At 32.6% G+C, this 22,370-nt stretch overlaps 3 protein-coding genes across 4 annotated transcripts in view; 2 read left to right on the forward strand and 1 right to left on the reverse strand.

The window, feature by feature from the left end:
* The window catches only part of LOC123703271 (ATP-dependent RNA helicase DHX30-like), a 28,844-nt gene extending 14,923 nt beyond the window's left edge, over positions 1-13,921 (forward strand). For both annotated transcript variants that reach the window (XM_045651217.1, XM_045651218.1), the window contains 14 exons: positions 1,490-1,607; positions 2,267-2,423; positions 3,056-3,215; positions 3,815-3,966; positions 4,518-4,681; positions 6,934-7,014; positions 7,467-7,539; positions 8,664-8,800; positions 9,269-9,457; positions 10,360-10,524; positions 11,248-11,449; positions 12,689-12,878; positions 13,453-13,523; positions 13,697-13,921. In XM_045651217.1, the coding sequence (XP_045507173.1) occupies positions 1,490-1,607; positions 2,267-2,423; positions 3,056-3,215; positions 3,815-3,966; positions 4,518-4,681; positions 6,934-7,014; positions 7,467-7,539; positions 8,664-8,800; positions 9,269-9,457; positions 10,360-10,524; positions 11,248-11,449; positions 12,689-12,878; positions 13,453-13,523; positions 13,697-13,904 (2,067 nt within the window). In that variant the 3' untranslated portion in view covers positions 13,905-13,921. The remainder of the gene's footprint in view (positions 1-1,489; positions 1,608-2,266; positions 2,424-3,055; positions 3,216-3,814; positions 3,967-4,517; positions 4,682-6,933; positions 7,015-7,466; positions 7,540-8,663; positions 8,801-9,268; positions 9,458-10,359; positions 10,525-11,247; positions 11,450-12,688; positions 12,879-13,452; positions 13,524-13,696) is intronic.
* Positions 13,922-14,712: 791 nt separating this feature from the next.
* Positions 14,713-20,763, reverse strand: LOC123703273 (serine protease inhibitor 77Ba-like). The gene is made up of 2 exons (XM_045651221.1): positions 20,734-20,763; positions 14,713-16,090 (listed from the first exon to the last, which is right to left on the reverse strand). Exon 2 carries the CDS (start codon positions 16,062-16,064, stop codon positions 14,853-14,855), a length of 1,212 nt encoding a protein of 403 aa, XP_045507177.1. The 5' UTR covers positions 16,065-16,090; positions 20,734-20,763; the 3' UTR covers positions 14,713-14,852.
* Positions 17,018-18,565, forward strand: LOC123703272 (serine protease inhibitor 77Ba-like). The gene has a single exon (XM_045651220.1). It carries the CDS (start codon positions 17,107-17,109, stop codon positions 18,340-18,342), a length of 1,236 nt encoding a protein of 411 aa, XP_045507176.1. The 5' UTR covers positions 17,018-17,106; the 3' UTR covers positions 18,343-18,565.
* Positions 20,764-22,370: the final 1,607 nt, after the last annotated feature.

A 22,370-nucleotide genomic window follows, 5' to 3' on the forward strand; every position in this document is an offset into this window, starting at 1 on the left:
AAAAGTTCGCAGCAGTGATGTTTCTTCTGACGTTGTTGGTCTTCTTACATATTGGTATGATAATCAGACGAACAGCGTTAGGTGAGGCAGTACTCTGTCCGACAGCTATATTCTCCCGTGTGGTGTTAGACAGGGCGGAGTAACCTCTCCCGATCTGTTTAACTTATATGTTAATGATTTGATTGTGGAGCTGAGTAGTACTGAAGTTGGACTTAAACTAGATGGCAGATATGTCAATAATTTGAGTTATGCTGATGATATGGTCCTGCTCAATCAAAGGGCTTCGAAAACTTGTTGGCATATGTGAAAGATATGCTCTTTCACATAGTCTACAGTACAATGTAAAGAAAACAGAAATGTTGATATTCAGATCGGGTAAGGGACCGGATAACATTCCGCCAATCTGCATTAACGGTCACCCTATTAAAATAGTAGATAGCTTTAAGTATCTTGGCCACATTGTTACATCCAAAAGAAAAGATGATGCCGATATTGAGCGACAACGACGTGCACTCTGCGTCGTCGGCAATATGATCATCCGGAAATTTCGTAGGGCATCCAATTCCGTTATAATTCATTTATTTAAGACCTTCTGTCAGTCCCTCTATACTTGTCAACTTTGGACTAATTACACCAAAAAAGCATACGATGGCATTCGAGTAGAGCACAATAACATCTTCCGATATTTGATGGGGCTCGACAAATTCTGCAGCGCTTCGGAGATGTATACCAACTTTAGAGTAAACTCCTTGAATGCCATCCAGAGACACAGAATTGCTACATTTATGTCCAGAGTTGACAAGTGTAGAAATAAAATTGTACGTAGTCTGTCTGACAGAAATATAACTAGTAGTATGTATAAAACTTGGATCTCAATTATTATGATTTAATTAAGTAATGGCTTTATGTGTTCATTGGTTTTTTCTGTATTAAAAATTATGGGACTAAATTGTATACATGTAAATTATGGGACTAAATTGTTCTGAAATAAATAATTTATTATTATTATTATATATTATTATTTTAACATTATTAATTTATTTAATTTAAATAGAATTACGAATTTTTGCTCATTAGACAAACACGAGAAAAACTCTGCTTAATACATGACTGGTAGGCAGAGTTTTGCTTCTTACAATTATTGGGCGCGATTGTATGTCTATTGTATTTTGTATTCACTTGTGTTTGATTTTACGCGTGTATTATACATTTAGAAATTAAAGATTTTAACGGATTTTAAACGCGATTTATTCATTTTATTATTATCCCGACGTTTTGAACATTCATTTTATGAATAAATCGCGTTTAAAATCCGTTAAAATCTTTAATTTCTAAATATATGTCTGGTTGTTTATTGTAACGCATTGATAACAGGCCGAAATGCAATATCTTCAAAGCTAATAACATAGACTCTTTTTAGGTATTTTACAAAAAACCATATTCATCGACTCGTCTTTTAAAATCGATTAATTACAATATATTTCTACAGGTAGGTGAAACAGTAGGTTATCAAGTGCGACTGCAATCGAAACCGCCTCGACCGCCAGCAGGCGCCATCTTGTATTGTACTTCAGGCGTGTTGTTAAGAAGATTGCAAATGAATCCAGGTTTGTATTTTATAGATAGTTTAAGTACATTATTTTGGTAATTCAAGCTATTTTTTTTTTTATAACTTAATGTCTAAATTGCTAGAAAAGAGGCATAAATGTGCGCATATTTTCTTGTTAGGTAAAATCGTTAAAGACACAAGCTCTACTTGCTAAAAAATAGCCTTAGCACTCTTGAAGGTACTATCTAATTTTATTATTAAGGTCTAAAAACTCACTTATGCATACTAAGTGGATGAATGGTTTGGAAATTATTAAAAAATAAATAGAATTAAATTAAACAAGAAATACATAGCTGTATTTCACACTACATGGCATTTTATCCATTATCTCTTTCTCGTTTAAAAATATTCACTTATTCATTCATTGTCGTCATTCTGTTGTTGTTGAAGCGCCATTTGCAATATTTGCATAATATGTACTAGTTATCCGCCCGCGGCATCGCTTGCGTTGTCTAAAACTTAGCTAATTTTATGCTTAAATATTTCTCGATAATCACACTATCCAATGATGAAAACAAAATGACAATCGATGCAGAAGTTTTTGATTTTATCGCGAACAATCATACAGATACGAGACTTGGCGGAGGTCTTTATAGAATCTAGTGATTAATAATGATTATGATTATTATTAATTCATTCATTCATTTATTCCTTCAGGTCTCGAAGGCTGCAGCCACGTTATAATAGACGAGGCTCACGAGCGTGACGTCAACACTGACGTCACGCTGTTGTTGTTGAAACGAGCGTTAAACATCAACAAGGATTTGAAGATTGTTGTTATGAGCGCCACGTTGGATATTGAAGTTTTTACAAGGTAATTATAATGATTTTTATTTAAAACTAGCGGTCCGCCCCGGCTCCGCCCGTGGTACATATTTACGTTTTTTCTACATAAGAACCATCCTCGTACTTCAAGGAATATAATTAAAAAAGAATTATCGAAATCGGTCCACCCGTTCACGCGTGATGCCGTGACAACGCGAAACGGGTTTAATTTTTTTATATAATATTATATAGATGTTGTATATTCTTAAAATGGGACAAAAGTATTCCAGAAATGTTCATACATCTGTTTTTTTTAATGCATTTGTTAAAAGTATGTTTGTTATGTTACCTACCGTGAAAGAAAAGACGCGGGTTCAATTCCCGCCTCGTGATGGATTTTTTTTTCTAAAAATTATATTGTTACGGTGTTATTAAACATGACTACATAATAATCTAACAAAAAAATCCCTAATAATAGCATTAGGGATTTTTTTTGTTTGTAATAGGTACCTACCCGCGCATAGCAACTGATCAATTGAGCAATCCCATTTTGTATTGTAATAAATACAATACAATGTAAATTCAATTACTTAATTGTAATTGACATAACATCATAAATGTTGTCATTACCTTACATAATACTTGAAAAAATAAAATGGTATTTATTTATTGTCTTTTTAGGTATTTCGGTAATTGTCCCTTAGTTGAGGTACCAGGTCGTACTTACCCCGTGGAAGACTTATATTTAGAAGATTTAGAAAAGAATTTCAATATAAAATTTAGGAATACCAAAGAAAATTGTACTAAGGAGGATGGTAAGCCGCAGATTAACTGTCAAGAGGTTAGTTTATTTCAATAATAAATATAATATACTAGCGGTCCGCCCCGGCTTCGCCCGTGGTACATGTTTACGTTTTCTCTACATAAGAACCATCCTCGTACTTCAAGGAATATAATAAAAAAAGAATTATCGAAATCGGTTCAGCCGTTCTCGAGTTATGGAATTACAACGAAAAGTGGCATTGATTTTTATATATTAGATTGTGTACATAATATGTAGATATGTAAAATGTATGTTTGTGTCTGTTGAAAAACTCTCGTATTTTAATACTCTATATATATATATATATATATTTATAAGATCTATATTATGATATTGATTGCATCAAATTTCAGCATAAGGAAACCCATTCTTCTCAATTCTAAAAAAGAAAGAAGTGATGGTTGGTGTGTGTGTGTGTGTGTGTGCGTCTTTAAAATTAGTATTTTTATAATAAACGAATCTGTCTCATATTATAAAAGGAAAATAAATATCAATTTCACCGAAAAAACAAACATAAAATGATTCGGCTCGACATACCGATAAAATGTTTACGAACAAATTATCCTTTTATAGGTAAAGAATATAATTATTACAATAGAAGATTATTGAAATTTCAGGTAGTGGATTTAATAACAGCAGTAGACAAAACAAGGCCAGAGGGTGCTATACTAGTTTTTCTCCCGGGTTGGGCTGAGATCAAACAAACTAAACAACTATTGGACGAAATATATAAAGATGGATTGCATCTAATTCTGCCTATACATTCCAGGTATGTTCATTTATTAATTTACTAGACTTTTGTACTGGCTTTTCCTGGGTTGCAATCTCTTTTTCAATTTTAGTTTTTCTTGATAAAAAGGTAAAAAAATAATTCAATATTTTCCAAGCTATACGCGCACTGAATACACTTCAGCTATTTATTCTTACTAGCTCCAGTTGGCCTTAGCGTAATGATAGGCCTATAGCCTTCCTCAACAAATGGTCTATCTAACACCGAAAGAATTTTTCGAATCGGACCAGTAGTTCCTGAGATTAGCGCGTTCAAACAAACACTTCAGCTTTATAATATTAGTAAAGATGTAGACTAGTCGAACTACGTTTTATGTTTTATTTCCTTTGTTTTCACATGGGTATTATGCTGTACTTTTATGAACTATTTTTTAAACTTTTAACTACTCTATAGCTTTTTTTTTTTAGATATCGTCCTCTATTTTGTACCTTCTAGTCCTTTAAAAATAAATTGTATGATAGATTTTTTTATTATTATTAATTTAATTTCTAAACTGCATTATTTAATAGTGTAATATAATTATTTTCCAGACTATCAACGCAAGATCAAACACGTATGTTCAACGCACCGCCCCCCGGTATCCGCAAGATAGTGCTATCGACTAATATAGCGGAAACATCAGTTACAATACCAGATGTAGTGCATGTTATAGATACGGGAGCTCATAAGGAGAATAGAGTTAAACCGGGGACTGGTAAGTGAATAAAAAAGAGCAAAAAATCACAAAAAGTCGAAAAAAAAAAACGAAATTTTCAAAAAATTTGGTAAAAGGTAATTAAAAACGCTTTGTAAGACTCGTCAAGAGCACAAAAGTACCAAAAACGTATATATTACAAGAAAGTAATTATTAACGAGATATGACTGTATTTTATTTCGCTGATGACATTTGTTTAACAATTCCTGACGATCTGAAAGAGACTAATTATAACGTGACTTTAAATAATTCTATTCATAATATAATAAGCTGGTTAAAATGTAATGGATTGACTCCAAATTTAACAAAAACAAAATGCGTGCAATTTTTAAATTATAAAACGCAGAGATTTCCTATTAATATTAAATATAATGACGAACAGATACAACAAGTAAATAGTATACAATTTCTAGGACTACGATTGGACGAAAACTTAAATTGGAAACTTCAATGCGACGCAATGTGCTCTAAAATAAATAAGTTTGTTTTTGCTATAAGAAAATTAAGAAGAACTATTTCATACGAAGCTGCTTTAACTGCTTATCATGCTTATGTTGGCTCTGTCTTAAGATATAGCATTATTTTCTGGGGTAACTCGACAGACGCCATTAAAGTATTTATTGGTCAAAAAAAATGCATAAGAGCACTTTGTAACGCATTTCCTCTGGATTCCTGCAGACCATTGTTTAGGAGATGTAGAATATTGACGTTAACTGGAATTTATCTATTAGAGGCTGCTCTTTTCGTGAAAAAACATTACAAGATCTTCAATAGTGCAGGGGAGAACTGTCAACTTGGACAGAGAGACCCGACCAGGTTGATAATACCAAAGCACAGAACAACTTTATGTAAAAAAAGGCATATATCATGGCCATAAATATATTTAACGCCTTACCTAAAAATATAAGAGAGCTACCGTTAGATAGATTTAAGTTTAAGCTTAAAAACTGGTTAATTGACAAATGCTATTATAATTTAAATGAATTTTTTGATGCAAATATGTAATAATTTATTTTAATTTGATTTGAATCTCTGTCATCATCGCTAATAAAATGTTTATAATTTATATTAAAATTTAAAATGTAACAAGCACTGTAAAATTTAGTTAATGTAACTATTCGCATGCCAGCTGAGACTGGCGAATTGTGTAGAACATGTTCTCTCATAACACCAATGTATTACCACTTTTCTTGCGAATAAATTCATTTCATTTCAACATTATTAAAGTAAAAATATAGCGGAAACATCAGTTACAATACCAGATGTAGTGCATGTCATAGATACGGGAGCTCATAAGGAAAATAGAGTTAAACCGGGGACTGGTAAGTTAAAAAAAACAGCAAAAAATCACAAAAAATTATTAAAAAAACCGAAAAAAAATACGAAATTTTTCAAAAATTTCGAAAAATAAATAAATAAAACGTATGTAAGACTCGTCAGGAGTACATAAGTACCAAAAACTTATATATTTAATAAACTTATTATTAACATTATTATAAATAATAATATAGCGGAAACATCAGTTACAATACCAGATGTAGTGCATGTTATAGATACGGGAGCTCATAAGGAGAATAGAGTTAAACCGGGAACTGGTAAGTGAAGAAAAAAATTTGAAAAAATCGAAAAAAAAAAATGACGAAAACAATCGAAAAAATGACTAAAAAGCTTTGAACTCGTCAGGAGAACATGATTGACAGACAAACTTTTGAATTTATAAAAAAAAGGAAAAATTAACTTTTAAAAAATTGTATTAAGTAAAACAACTGAAATGTCTGTTAAAAAAAATCGATCGTAAAAAATGTCTCTAAACGTCGCTAAAGCAATAAAAGTCGTTGTTTACTTCTCTATACAATAACTAGTTGCCCCGCGTGGCACCACTCCTGTTGGCCGTAGCGTGATGATATATTATAGCCTATAGCCTTCCTCGATAAATGAGCTATCTAACACCGAAATAATTTTTCAAATCGGACCAGTAGTTCCTGAGATTAGCGCGTTCAATTAAACGAACAAACAAACTCTTCAGCTTAATAATATTAGTATAGAAATATAATTTCATCATTCAATTAATTTAAATCTCATTCGCCGGTTCTTCTCCATAGATTGCTTTCCGAATCGGTGGTAAATGTTAAAAATATGTAATGACGATTCAAAAGTGCTTCTGAGAGAAGTCTTATTGAATAAATAAATGTTTTAATTTGAGTTTTATATATTTTTTCGACATTTATTTATGTAGATCTATCTATTTCCAGGCACAGCAAGTCTAGAAACAGTATGGGTTTCATACGCGGCCGCGAAACAAAGGGCCGGTAGAGCTGGCCGAGTGCAACCGGGTGAGATATTTGTGTAGTTTAATGTTATGGTATTTTATGTTTAAGCATATGATACTACTAGCTTTCCGCCCGCGACTTCTTCCGCTTTGTCTAAACTCTATCTATTAAAAAAACTGTATCAATATCCGTTGCGTAGTTTTAAAGATTTAAGCATATACAGGACATAGGTATTAGGGACAGAGAGAGCGACTTTGTTTTATAATATTTAGTGATAAGATACTTTGATGGTTGGATTCGATCTTTTTCGTCACTTTAAAGATTTTATATTAAAAACACAACTTTCTTTTATGCAATATTTTATAGATATTAGATGACATATAACTTACTCCCACTTCCTTCCCGTGAAAATTTGCTTTCACTCTGCGGGTGAAAAGCTAGATTATATTTCATTTAACTGATTTTTACTAAAACTCATATTTTAGAAATTGAACGAATGAATTGTTAATTTTCAGGATTCTGCTATAAAATGTACACAAAGGAGAAAGAAGCTGAATTTTCGCCTCACACTACGCCAGAAATATTACGGCAAGTTTTCTAATTTATTATTCTATTAAATACTATCTATTCTATATCTATACTTATAATAAATCTATAGAAGGGTCAGTTCTGTACATTGAAAATATTGAAAAAATAAATAGCAGGGGGTGTTACTGGATCGATACCAAGCCCAAATATGTGATTAAAAAATTTTTTGTCTGTCTGTCTGTCTGTATGTGAAGGCATCACGTGAAAACTAACGATTCAATTTCGATGAAACTTGGTTTAATTATTCCTTATTATCCTGGGCATAAAATAGGATACTTTTTATCCCGGAAAAATACGTAGAAAAAAATAAATCTTAATTTTTCTTAATTTTTCTAGTACATATAAACTAATGTATTTTGTAAAATACGTTCGTTTAGTAAATGACAACCTTTTAATAGCTATAATAATTCATTTTCAATAATACTTTAACTAGAAGATTTACCGTCTTATTACAAAATCTTAAATAAAATAAAATTAAAATTAAAATATCTTTATTTCACAACCAAAATTACAAAATATACAAAAATGATGGTCCCGTACTAGACTATAGTCTGTATTACGGGTACCGATGTCCTTCCATGTTACAGTTGAGAAATATATTGACGTAATTTAAACAGAGAATAAAGTAAAAAAAATAAATATATTATATAAAAGTTGTGTCTGTGGGTGTGTTTGTGAGTGTATGAGTGTGTGAGTGTGGGTGTGTGTGTGTCCATGTTTGGAGGAGTTCATGTATTGTTAGAAGAGTAGTAGAAGAAAGTAGAATGTGTTTACGTTTCTATAACTAAATAGTTTAAACCCGGATTATAAAATCATGGTTTATCTTTAGTACAGAGGTTTAAAATTATCCTTGTCATAGAGAACGCTTAACCCTAAAATTTGTTTTGTACTAGCTGTGCCACGTGGTTTTACCCGCATTGCTCTGCTCATATAGGTCTTAGTGTGATGATATCAAGCCTTAGCCTTTCTCGATAAATGGGCTATCTAACACCGAAAGAAATTTTTCAAATCGGACCAGTAGTTCCCGAGATTAGCGCGTTCAAACAAACAAACTCTTCAGCTTTATAATATTATATTTTGATGCTCAACTAAAATAAATAAAAGCAAATATCTATAATTTTCAGAATACCCCTAGACCAAACAGTATTAGACTGCAAGAGCTATGCGTCAAATGAAAAAGTGGAAAGTTTTCTATCGGAATTACCTCAACCGCCAAGCTCTGAGGCTATAAGATTCGCTGTTAGAGATCTTATTGATATAGGTAAGTATTTAATTATTTAGTTAAGTTTGTATTATGTTTTTGTGTTTATTTTTACTATAATTAGACTTATTTCCGATTTTATGATGTTTAGATATGTTCTGTTTAACGTATTTATCAGGTAAAGACAATAAATGCAATTTTAAACACAAAAAATAGTGAGTAACTACAAGCTTTTGTTTTTTTCATTTCATCTAACATTTACTTTATCTTCTTCCAAATTGATTCATATAGTAGAGACAAATTCTCTCAATTTTCAATTTTATAGACAAAGTTAAAGTTCAAACTATAAGTGCTTGAAAAACACATTTATTTTAAATTACATGACTGATGCTTACATACGACAAGCGCCACTGACGTACGCACTGATGGTCGGTGTAGCTCTGCAACCGGCCTTATTTATTTTATTTTCTATTTAAACACAATTTATAATATGTCAATCTTTTACATACATGTTCTTATTTTCCCCAGGTGCCCTATCAAAATCGGAACAACTCACGCGTCTCGGCACTTTAGTATCACAACTAAACGTACCGCCGCGGTTGGCACGCGGCGTTTTGCACGCCGCGATTGTTGGCAATGTTGTAGCGGCTGGGAATATGCTGGCTCATTGTGCTGATAATATTGAGGTGTTTAGCAACGCTGGGGATAGGAAGGAAGGTGAGCGGTTGGAACGCGGCGTTTTGCACGCTTCGATTGTTAGTATATAATATAATAATTATAGGGCCATTGAAAAGGGACGTTTTACACGCCAAAATTGTGAGGACATAAGATTGATAGAGAAAATCGTGAGCAGTGGGAACGTGGCGTTTTTTTGCGTGCATGTGTAATGTGTATGTAAGCAAGAAGTTAGAACGCGAAGTTTTTTTTAGAATAATAATCTATACTAATATTATAGAGCTGAAGAGTTTGTTTGTATGTTTGTTTGAACGCGCTAATCTCAAGAACTACTGGTTCGATTTGAAAAATCCTTTTGATGTTGGAGAGCCCATTTATCGAGGAAGGCTATAGGCTATATAATATCATCACGCTACGACCAACAGAAGCGGAGCCACGCGTGCAAAGCCGCGGAGCGCAGCTAGTAACAAGTGATAACTGCGTTAAAAACAACCGACTTCAAACTGGCACTTGCAACATTTACAAATACAGACAAAAATGCTCATAAAATAAAAACTACTGGGCCTATCCGAATAAAATTTTTATGGGACCAATTCGACACCATCCCGCATCGAACAAAAAAAGAATCACGTAAATCGGTTCAGAAACCTCGGAGTAATCGGTGTACATACATATAAAAAAAAACATACCGGCCGAATTGATAACCTCCTCCTTTTTTTTGAAGTCGGTTAAAAAATAAACAGCTGCAGCCGTTAGAAGATGGAAGTCGCCGTTTTTCAACTATCGTAACAAACAAACGTTATATCAATAAAATAATAAAATGTTTACTTATGAGTTAGGTATCGTAAAAATAAACTACATATTTCCCTAAACTCATTACTAATTGGTCATTATATATTATTATTAATAATAATTAATTCTCAATAAAAAACCATTTATTCCAGAGATACGCAACATAAAACGCAAATACAGCAAGACGTCCGACCATTCAGCGCTAAACTGGATACAGGATGACTTCGAACAACAATTGGATGACGTTGGATGGAAGAACGTGGATGTATGGTGCGATAAGTATGGCCTGAGGAAGGATAGACTGGGCTATGTTAAGTGTAAGTATGAAATTAATACATTCGAATTCTAAATAACTTGTTTGGAACAAAAAACCAAATGGACATAAATTGAAAATACGACAGTCACAAAAGCTCAAAAGATTTCACAAAAATTAAGAGAAATAAGGCATTAAAAAGAGCGTGTGTGCCGAGCATACGTGTCAGATGTGAAACTTCTTTGGGAATCTTCCCATTATCCAAATAATTTGAATCTTCAAAGATACTAAAATCGTCGTCTTACTTTATGACGTGACGGTATTGCCATGACGCGACCTAGAAATTTTACTATCAACGCACCTATGATAAAGAAGTTGACTTCAATAAATAAATAAAATGAATATTTTGTACATCGTAGGTATGGTTCTTATGTCAATATTTATTTTTCAAATGTAGCCTTATCAAATACTAGCTGCTCCGTGCGGTTTCACCCCCGTGGCTCCACCCCTGTTGGTCGTAGCGTGATGACACATAGCCTATAACCTTCCTCGATAAATGGGCTATATAACAGCGAAAGAATTTTTCAAATCGGACCAGTAGTTCCCGAGATTAGCGCGTTCAAACAAACAAACATACAAACAAACTCTTCAGCTTTATAATATTAGTATAGATTGACTTGCATCAATTATTAAATATACTTTTTTGATATGGCAACATTATGTTTACCACATTATTTCTTTCAGACGCTAACTTACAATATTTTTATTATTTTTAACCTTTTTTCAGCACTATCAAACCTTCACCTAGAACAAATACTAAAATGCGGCATCCTAGAAGCGAACCCGGACCCACAGACACTAAATCAATTCTCGAATATAGATGAGTACACGGCGGCCATTTTGTTGTCCGGCACAAACACGTTGCTGTTGACGAAAAGGCAGATAAAGATGAAGGGGAAATTGAAAACTGCCGCTGGGTTATTCACGAGGTAGTAAAAAACTAGCTTTTGCACGTGGATTCGCTTGAGTTAAAACCCCTTTGTAAATCTGAACTCTCGAATCCCACAAACAAAAAATTCATTGAAATCGGTCCAGCCGTTTAGGTCGTGTTCAGTGACAAACACAGGCACAGTATAAATATTTCGTGACAATTTTCACACACGGCACGATCTGATCCCATACTAAGCTTTCGCTTGTGTTATGGGAACCAGATGGCTGATAAACATTCATTTTATACATCCATACTAATATTATAAATGCGAAAGTAACTCTGTCTGTCTGTCTGTTACTCAATCACGCCTAAACTACTGAACCAATTTGTATGAAATTTGGTATGGAGATATTTTGATACCCGAGAAAGGACATAGGCTACCTTTTATTGCGATATATGTATCACGGGCGAAGCCGGGGGGGACCACTAGTTTTATATCATTTGAAATAACTACTTATATAGATAGTTAACACCCAGACACAGAGCAAACGTCTATGTTCATCACACAAATATTTGCCCCGGGTGGGAATCGAACCCACGACCATTGGCTTGAAAGGCATGGTAACTAACCAAGCCAACCGGCCAGTCTATAATATATTATATACTTAGTATAAATATATTATGTAAAATGGTAGATAAGCAGAAAAACACACATATGGAAAGGCACAAACACTAACTGCTCGCTGTTTGTGCCTTTGTACTTTATGTTAGTAAGGATAAAAATAAGTGATTTGAACATTGGCGTAAAATAAACATTACTCACAAGAACGCTCAAAAATTGTCCGCATCAAAACTCTTACCACGCGTGTATTAAGCAGAGTTTTATAATCGGCGATGCAATCGATTTTGAACACTACTACCACGAAATAAGGTATAAATTTCAATGAATGTATCGGTCTTTTTTTATTTATAATAAGCGACTGTGCGTCTAATTGTTTATAGTATGTCAATATTTGTGACTCTTTTTGAATTGATTTAATTTGTTGAAGTGAAACTTCTTTATCGGTGTTGGAAAAAAATTTAGTGTAACATTTTTTCGTTACGCGTGAAATTTTTCCGTTACGCGCCATCTTTTTCTTATCCCTACCACGCGTGATTCGACGTATTTCTGTAAAGTTGCATAAAGTAAATTATTTTTTTGAAAAATAAGGTCATAAAGAAGTTTCACTTCTTACGTTTGTACAGTAGTACACGCACACATTTTTTTTTATTTGAAATATTTACAATTCTTTTTCAGCAATGGTGATCTAGCACACATAGGCGGTGAAAGCATAAACTACGGTATAACGAAACGCAAGCACCACACTCACTTACTGACTTACTTTGGCGGTTACCATTCGACTGAAAGACGAGCCCTTGTGGTGTATAAAACTTCGCTAATATCGCCCTGCTGCGCTCTGTTGTTTAGTATGGGAGATATTGTAAAGGTAAATTATCCTACATCGAAATTTTGAATTATCCTACATCAAAATTTTCAGCCACTCTCCTCAAAAATCCTACAATCCCACATCAAAATATTGCAGAAATATTTAGTTGTTTACAACTCTTTATTCTTAATTCCTACCTTATACCTTGTTTTTTAAAATAATAATCTATACTAATATTATAAAACTGAAGAGTTTGTATGTTTGTTTGAACGCGCTAATCTCAGGAACGACTGGTCCGATTTAAAAAAATATTTCGGTGTTACATAGCCCATCTATCGCGGAATTTTATATATTACTCTGAGAATAACAGGAGCTGAGCCACACGGGTGAAACCGCGAAGGGCAGCTAGTATAACATATTTCTCGATCAAACTACAGCGTGCTAAGTTTTACAATCCTACTCCTTGTTTTTTAATAATACCCGCCTATAATTTAAAAGCTGAATCACTACACACATATAAATTAAAAAAATTGAATTAAAATCTGTTACAAACACAAATTTGTTTGTAATGTTCATAACTGCTTTCATAATATGTATGGGATTTATTAATTTATAATATTTTTATATTTTACAGAAAGAAAACAGTGAAGATGTTACAGATTTGTATCTACCAAGGCACAGGCTTACTATACAAGTACCAGCTAGGTAACTATTTTTATAAACTACCCGCTTTTATAATAAAAATATTTTTTTTATATAGGATGATTTTATTTTAATTTCGATTAATATTCAGGGATTTTTAAGACATTTTAATTGCTTGTTATTATTTTTTTAATGAATAATTAAATGTTTTTTATATAATTTTATTTGTTTTTCAGTCAAGCAGATCACATACTAAAAGTAAAAGAAATGTTGTGGAATACTTTCCAGTATTATATTGATAGAGATGTAAATAATATATCGTATGAAGAATTCACTAATACACAAGAGTTTAAGACAAAACTTATGAAAATTATAGGCAGGATTTTGGTTGAAGCGAACGAGGAATATGTAGAAAAATATATTAAAGATAGTGATTTTAGATAATTAAATTTTTAATGTTATTGGTGGTTTTATTTAACCTAAAAATATGCTTATCCTTATACTAATGAGTTATACATGGTTATACTATACTAATCCATACTAATATTATAAATGCGAAGGTAACTCTGTCTGTCTGTCTGTTACTCAATCACGCATAAACTACTGAACCAGTTTTCATGAAATTTGGTATGGAGATATTTTGATACCCGATAAAGGACATAGGCTACTTTTTATGAAAATGACGCAATCCCGGAAATCCCACGGGAACGGGAACTATGCGGGTTTTTCTTTGACTGCGCGGGCGAAGCCGCAGGCGGAAACCTAGTATCATAATAAATGAATAAATGAAAAATTATTTATAGTACACCTTATAGGACAATTTAAAACACATAATAACTTATTTAAGAATGTACAGAGGGCGGCCTTATCGCTGACAGCGATCTCTGCCAGGCAACCCAAACGACTAGGACAAATGCTAATATCATACTAAATTTATGAGAACGTTTGTGAGGATGGATGTTGTATGTTCGTTAGTCTCACGAAAAACAACTGAACGGATTTTGATGAAACTTTTCAGTATTATAGAGCAAAGCTAGTAATATTTATTTGCGTGAAAGGTTTGTGGGAAGATCTAATATGGCGCACATGTCAATTTAATCCGAAATCTATAAATTCTGATAGATGGCGCTATATTATGTAATGTGTAAGTCTGTATTTGGTCTGTATGTAATATACAGACGATGTAATGAAGGAAAAACAGATAAAAAATATGTATCAACAAGAGTAGGCATAAGACAAATAAATATCCAAAAAAATTTAGTAAAGCTTTTATTTAAGTAGGAGTTACATAAAATATTTTTATATAAAAAGTACATATTCTTAAACGATTCTCTGAACCACATAATTTCGGACAAGATTATACATTTAAAAATATTAAATCGTTTAACCAACTCATGTAGGTACTACATAGAATCCACAAAACATAATTGTCTTTGTAATTTTCTCGACTACAAAATATACGAACGGTCGGTTAGCTATAAAGGTGAGACCACCCACTCGGGTACCAATCACACTATTCATTGCTTCAGACTTAGTAACACCTTCCTCATTAAGATCTATTTCTACTTTATGAATGAATTTCTTTACATATATCGGCCTTTTAGCCATTTTCGGCAATGAAATGTACCTCTCAGTATCAAATAAATCATAAACGCCCATATTTTCAAGCGTGTTTCTCAAATTTATGCGCGATTTTGTGCGTATCTTCGGCATAACAACAAGAATTTCTTTCGGGCTCTCTGTAGCACTCACAGTCTGTTGAAATTCATCGAATACTTCACTGAACGATGTTTTGGCAAAGTTTTTAAAAGCGTCGTGCAAAGACACGCCCGCGTACGGCAAAAACACCATCATGGACAATTTATTGTCATTGGCGAACGGTAATTCGACAGCATGTGCTTGTAATATATCAATATTAACGTTCGAAAATGTATGTCGATTGTACATCATGTCAACCTCCCCAATTTTATTTCCATTGTCATCGTAGAACGGCTTTTTTGTTGTAAAATGTGTATCGAAATGATATGTCCACAAACCTTTATAATACAACGCGCTGTAAGGTAGCATCATGTCATTCTCCAGGTGTAAATCATCATCGTTGATCAGCTTTAATGTATTGAAGTGAGCCTGAAGCTTCTTTAGGTCATTTTTTATTTTGACTGGATCCAATACGTCCAGAGGTATAAATGTGGTTTTGTACTTTAATGCTTCTTGGAAGAAGTCCATTTCTGGCAGTCTGTTTTTGTCAATGAATATTCCGCTCACCTTTTGTAGGTCTAAATGCGGTGATTGGATTTCGTGATTTTTTATGAAAGCATTGAAATCACTCGTCAAATTCCCTTTTCGGAAGCTGCTAGACGCGACGCGAATAGCGCGGCCTATTTGTCTTTGAATGTCGCCTGTAGCCCCTACCTCCAGAACTATTAAAGACGTCCACACCGTCACTGGAGAAATTACTAAATTAGCCCCATTAGATGAACTATTTGAAAAGAATAACAACTCGAGTGTGAAGTTATTAATTTTTTCGGATAAGAAATTTAGTTTGGCTTCTTCAGTTCTACAAAATGTGAATAAACAACACACCGCAATCACGTAAAGCTTCATTTCAGCGTTCTGGTTTCCTGTATGTCCTGCCGAATTTTAATACATAGTACTTAGCTTTAGCATAAAATTAAATAAAAATATTTATTAAATAATAAATAAATAAATAAATAAAAATCGTTTATTTAGTACTAAGTTAATACATAACACAATACAATTTGAACTCGACGATCGCCTCAACTAGGTATAAACCTGTGCTAGAGGCGACCGACGCCTTCCACACAAGACATAGCCAGTATAGCACTGTACAAAAAATGACAATGATATTCTGTAACAATATCTATAACTAGGTACCTTAGTACCTTTAGTAGTTACTTTTTTAATTTACTATTATGGTAAAGCTGAAGCTAGGTAGATATTAAACACCGAAATGAAGCTTAACACCGAAATGATTTTTCAAATCGGACCAGTAGTTCCTGAGATTCGCGCGTTCAAACAAACAAAATAAACTCTTTGTAATAAACGACATCTATGAGACATACTAGATAACATGTTCAAAGTAAGCACAATCATATTAGTACTCTGTGCATAATTATTTTACTATTGATCGAATGGCTCTTTGGAACCAAATTAATCAAGCAGCTAAGCTAATAGATGGCACTCAAAACCTCACAAAAACAAACAACATTGACATTTGACATTGAAATAACTTTGCTGCTTCCTCCTATAATTCATATCATAAAATTAAAAAATATTAGTTTAATTAATTGTTCACTTACTTGAATAATAACGTTACATGTTAAAATATAATATAATACAACTATTTCGCCTAATTCAATTCGCGCACTAGATTGAATTTTATATTCTAAAATAGTCTAAACTACTATGATGTCGATAAAACTATACGAGTACCTAACATATAAACCGGTTCTATCTATATTATTATTGGTTTTCCCCAACACGATTAATTATTTGACTCTGTCTGCACACACGAGTCACTTGCTGTTTGGGCTGTTTGTAGGAAAATGGTGTACGAACTGTAAGGTTGTTTTTTTACATTTATAAAATAATAATAAGTTCATAAATTTATCAGAACCTAATAAAAATGCGTGCTTTAGTGAGTGTGTTATTATGTGTGCTCGTGCCTTTGTGTAGTGGTCAAAATGCAGTAATTCCTGATAAAAAGAACCTACATCTGGGACTATCTGAAAGAATAGGCAATTTTTCAGTTGAACTATTGTACTACACTACCGCAGCCCAAGAACGAGGTACGAATTTAATTATATCGCCTATAACTGTATGGACAGTCCTTGCAGTGATAGCTGAAGGTGCAACTGTGAACACACTGACTGAAATATGCAAGGCCATACGAATTGTACCCAAAAATAGACAATTAGTTCGTGATAATTTCCAAAACATCCAACAGTTTCTAGAAGTCAAAACGAAAACTGTTGAATTGCAGAAATTGAACTCGATGTTCGTCGACCAGACGAATCGGCCAGAATCAGATTTTATTGAAATAGCCAAACAATACGAAACGTCGTTGATCCCACTTAATTTCTCTGATCCGGATCATACATCCAACACTATTAACGATGTTATATCGAATTTCACTCATGGCAGGATTTTGAAGTTAATAGACAGCAATGACTTAAGGGACAGTCACATGGTTTTATCCAGTGCTTTGTACTTTAAAGGACAATGGACTCTTCCATTCAATTCATCATTCACAATGAAGCGGCCTTTTTATAACAGTGCTGGGGAAGTAATAGGTCAAGTTAACATGATGTACAATAGATATACTTACCCATTTGCTAATATAGAAGCCTTACAAGGTAGAGTGATAGAAATACAATATGGAACTGAGAACCGTCTGTCCATGTTAATAATGGTCCCTTATCCAGGCGTATCTCTTCCAGAGATGTTCTATAATTTCAATAACATCTCTCTCGACTTAGTGTTTGCAGAATTGAAGATAGCAAAAGAAGAGTATGCAGACGATGAAGTAGATGCATTTATTCCGAGATTTAAAATTGAAACGAACATTGATTTGACCGAATCTCTCAAGGAAATGGGTATTCACGATATGTTTGATGAAACTAAAGCTAGGTTGCCTAAAATTACTAGAGTGCCCACTTTTGTCAAGAAAGTGGTGCATAAAGCAGAAATAGAGGTAACTGAAGAAGGGACAACTGCATCGGCAGTCACTGCGGCTGAATTTAGCAATCGTATTGGTGTCTTGCGTTTTGAAGCAAACCGACCATTCTGTTATTTAATCGTTGAAAAGACCACTAACACCATTGCGTTTGGTGGGTTCTACCAAGTTCCAGAATTGTTCTAGTTTTTAGTGGAATAATTAATAATAAAATATAAGATCTGGTCATTCTGTGATTACTATGATCTAATTGCCCTAGATTGCCTAGATTAAGTATTCTTAGATTATATTTAAGTTACTTGATATTTGTGAATGAAATTTATAACAATTTATTCTATATATTGTCAAGAAAATAATAGTCAATTCTGATTAATACATATCTGTAAAATAAAAAAATATTATAAAACTACTGGTTTTTTGATACTAATAAAGTGACCTTACATATGTTTTAGTATAATAATTATAGAAATGGACCAAAATATGTGATGATTTATGATATTTTTTATTCTCCTTAGGGCCGAGTTTTCAATGCTTGGATAAAACTTATCCGTCCAATATAGTACCTATTACACGATAATATTAAAATGTCACGTAAACTGTCAAATACGGGCAATTAGAATACGTTTTTAAAATGGTAGTTTTATACATTATTCGACGAATAAGTTTTAACCAAGGATTGAAAAATCAGCCCTTAATCATGTTTGTCTAGAGGAAATAGTTTGATAGAGGTATCGAGAGTTCTTTTTTGTAAGTTCTCTATGCAATAAGTTTTCTATTTATGCCAGCCAATTTTCAAATTTAATTAAAATATAATATATTTTGTAGATAGCAGAATACTCACTGCACAAGTGTTATATCAAGATTTTTTACTTTTATTAATATATTTTTAAACATTATTTTTCATAGTTTCATTTTAACACCCTTGAGACATGAATACTTACTCCTTTTTTGCAATATTTTTTTTAATGTTTTATTTATTGGACTTGTAAAATATACACACAGGATTTTTTTTATATACTTTTTAAACTAGGTATTTACCTAACTACATCATTGTTCTCAGTTTTTAAGTAAGTACTCTTTACACTATGATTGGTGTATTTTTTTTTCTTGTATACTTATAGAATTATAGATATGGTTGAGGCAAATTAACAGTTTCTGTCCTCTAATGTACCTACCTACATATTTTTCCGCTATTTCAATCTCTTTATGTTCTGTTTCGTGACAAAGGTATACTCCAAGGTACAATCTGTGGTACAATCTATCTTATACGTCCAAATTCATCCAAATCGGTTCAGACGTTATAACGTATCACACAGACAGCCTTGTGCATAAATTATACCTATTTACTGCACGCCGTTTTCCATAATGTAAAACTATTGTCTATTGGTTTTCCCTACTATGTATGGTTCATGTTTGTTATTACCTATAAGATTATTATTTTATTCTATACTAGCTTTCCGCCCGCGGCTTCGCCCGCGTTTACAAAGAACAATCCGCATATCTCCAGTTCCCGTGGGATTTCCGGGATAAAACCTAGCTTATGTGTTAATCCAAGTCACTCTCCATATGTGTGCTAAATTTCATTCTAATCGGTTCAGTAGTATTTGCGTGAAAGAGTAACAAACACACACATACACATCCTCACAAACTTTCGCATTCATAATATTGAATTAAGTAGGATAATACCTTTTATATATTACGCAAGCAAAGCCGGGGAATACAGCTATCTTTAATAGAAGAGTAGCCTTATATTCCAGTTGAAGTATAAAAAGCAACGATGTTTACCAAAGTTTACCTTAACCCAAAGAATATTTACATTTAGAATGCAACCAGTTTTTTTTGCGTGGGTTTGACCACTTTCTTATTAATAATTAATTTATATAAACAAGCTGTGCAATATTACCCTACATTAGCCAACAACAAATAGGTATCTGTATCAGCTTTTCTCTAATTCCATTCATATAAAGATCTATTTTAAAGGTACATTTCTGTTAAAAAATGAACATTTTAATTTTTATTACTATTTAAGATAGTTACTACATAGACAGACATTTATAGATACCTACTAGGGACAAAGTTAGTACTTATTTACATATAATAAAACGTAATTAGGACATAGGATAGGTTTTATCCCGGAAATTCAAAAGGAACGGGAACTATGCGGGTTTTTCTTTGACTAGGTACGCGGGCGAAGACGCTGGTGGAAATCTAGTTATTTCCACAGACTAATAATAATATACTACGTACTTACACTATTATTTCATAAGAAATTTGTTTTATATTAGCCGTATTGCACTCATTTTAGACCATGATAAAATTCACGTATTTACCCATTATTTTCCTTCTGTCGTCGAGAGTTTTGTAGTACTAACTAGGTATAACGTATACTTACTATTAATTAGTATTTTATTACGATTTTAGGCCTGGTAAACCACATGACATAATAGTTAGATAGAATGAATAAGCTGTAGGTACCTAGGCCTAGAAGACCTTCAATATTGGCATTGTTAGCTAGGCTTTATAATTTAAAAAATTGGTAAGCTACTAGTCCTAGTAAAATTATTTAAGCTTACCTACCTATCTGTCGATAGAACGCTTTATTGTCTAGAATTTTTGTTTACTATTGATCCAGTTGTATTAACACGTCTGTCTGTTCGGTATACCGATTAGGTACTGAAATCTGAATCAAAATATTACACAAGGGTAAATAACACAAACACAAGTAACTACATATCTATAAAAAAATTACTTATCTGCAAACGCTGTAGGTATAATGAGGAAAAAAAGAAATAGGTAAGTACTTAAGTAGTTTCGTCATACGAGTGACAAAATTTCGAGGAATGGTTGATTATACTAAACATAGGTAGGTACCTACCAATTCGCAAGATGGCATTCACGGTTTATCTGGAATTAGGATTTACGTCAGAATCTATACAAAAATAATAATTACATAGGTATTTATACGCCGCATGTCCCAAACGTAAGTTTAATTTCCAATATTAAAATAATACTATTAACTAATAATTTAATAATTAACTAAGCATCTACAATCTATAGTACCTAAGTACCTACCTACTTAATCATTTATTGTTATTCTTGATGTTGTGTCGAGGAATAAAAAATAATTGAACAAAGATATGCACAAAACATCATAATAATTAATAACTATTAATATCTTATTAATATTATTCAAACCGGGACTTTCCTATATTTTGTAACTAATGATGTCACACGATTGCTCAAAAACAGGAAAATAAACATAATGACTATGCACCTTGGTTTACTCATAGTGTTATTAAGTAGTTATTTAAATATCAATCAAGTCTGAGCATTTGTGATATTATGTTCTTCCCATTCCAAATTTTTCATTTTCATTTATTTTGTATCATACCTACCTAGTAGGTACATCCTATCCTATCTTATCATATTACTTGCTCTGTGATCCTTTTTTTTTATCCTACTAATATTATAAATGCGCAAGTTTGTGAGGATGTGTGTGTGTGTTTGTTACTCTTTCACGCAAATACTACTGAACCGATTACAATGAAATTAAGCACACATACTTATAGAGGATAACTTGGATTAACACATAGGGGGAACTATGCTGGTTTTTCTTTTAAAACGAGGGCGAAGCCGCGGGCGGAAAGCTAGTACAAAATAAAGTCGCTTCCCGCTATTTGACCGTCCTTAAGTAGGTTTGGATCTATTAAAACGCAACGGATTTTGATGAAAAGAGTGTCTTATGGGTCTAAGTAAATAATTTGTTAATTTTATTGATTATAAAGCTAAATTCACTCATTCAAAAAAATATCAAAACATTTTTATCTCAGGTCAATGATTCTTGATAATTTATAAGTACGCCGGGCCTTCCCATTAAAACCGTTAGTCATCTGAAAATATATAAATACCTACTAATGTACCGTTATAAAATTATGAAATATAAATATAAGATTATTATGAACAATTGAATTGTAAAATTAAATTAATTATCTGTAGCAACACTAATCGTTTTTTATAAAATAAATTTATTGGCACTTGTACTAGAATCTCGTTAAGATAAATAAAAAATAATTAATTTGTAGTAGACTTAGTATGTAATAGTAGTAACTAGAAATATCTGTTACTTGTCATAAAAAATCTGAATACGAATACGAAGTTAATTTAATAAAGTACGAAATACTACTAAGTATATAATATATCATACAAAATATACA

This window comes from Colias croceus, chromosome 25, assembly GCF_905220415.1.
Source record: "Colias croceus chromosome 25, ilColCroc2.1".
In the NCBI taxonomy this organism is placed as follows: Eukaryota; Metazoa; Arthropoda; class Insecta; order Lepidoptera; family Pieridae; genus Colias; species Colias croceus.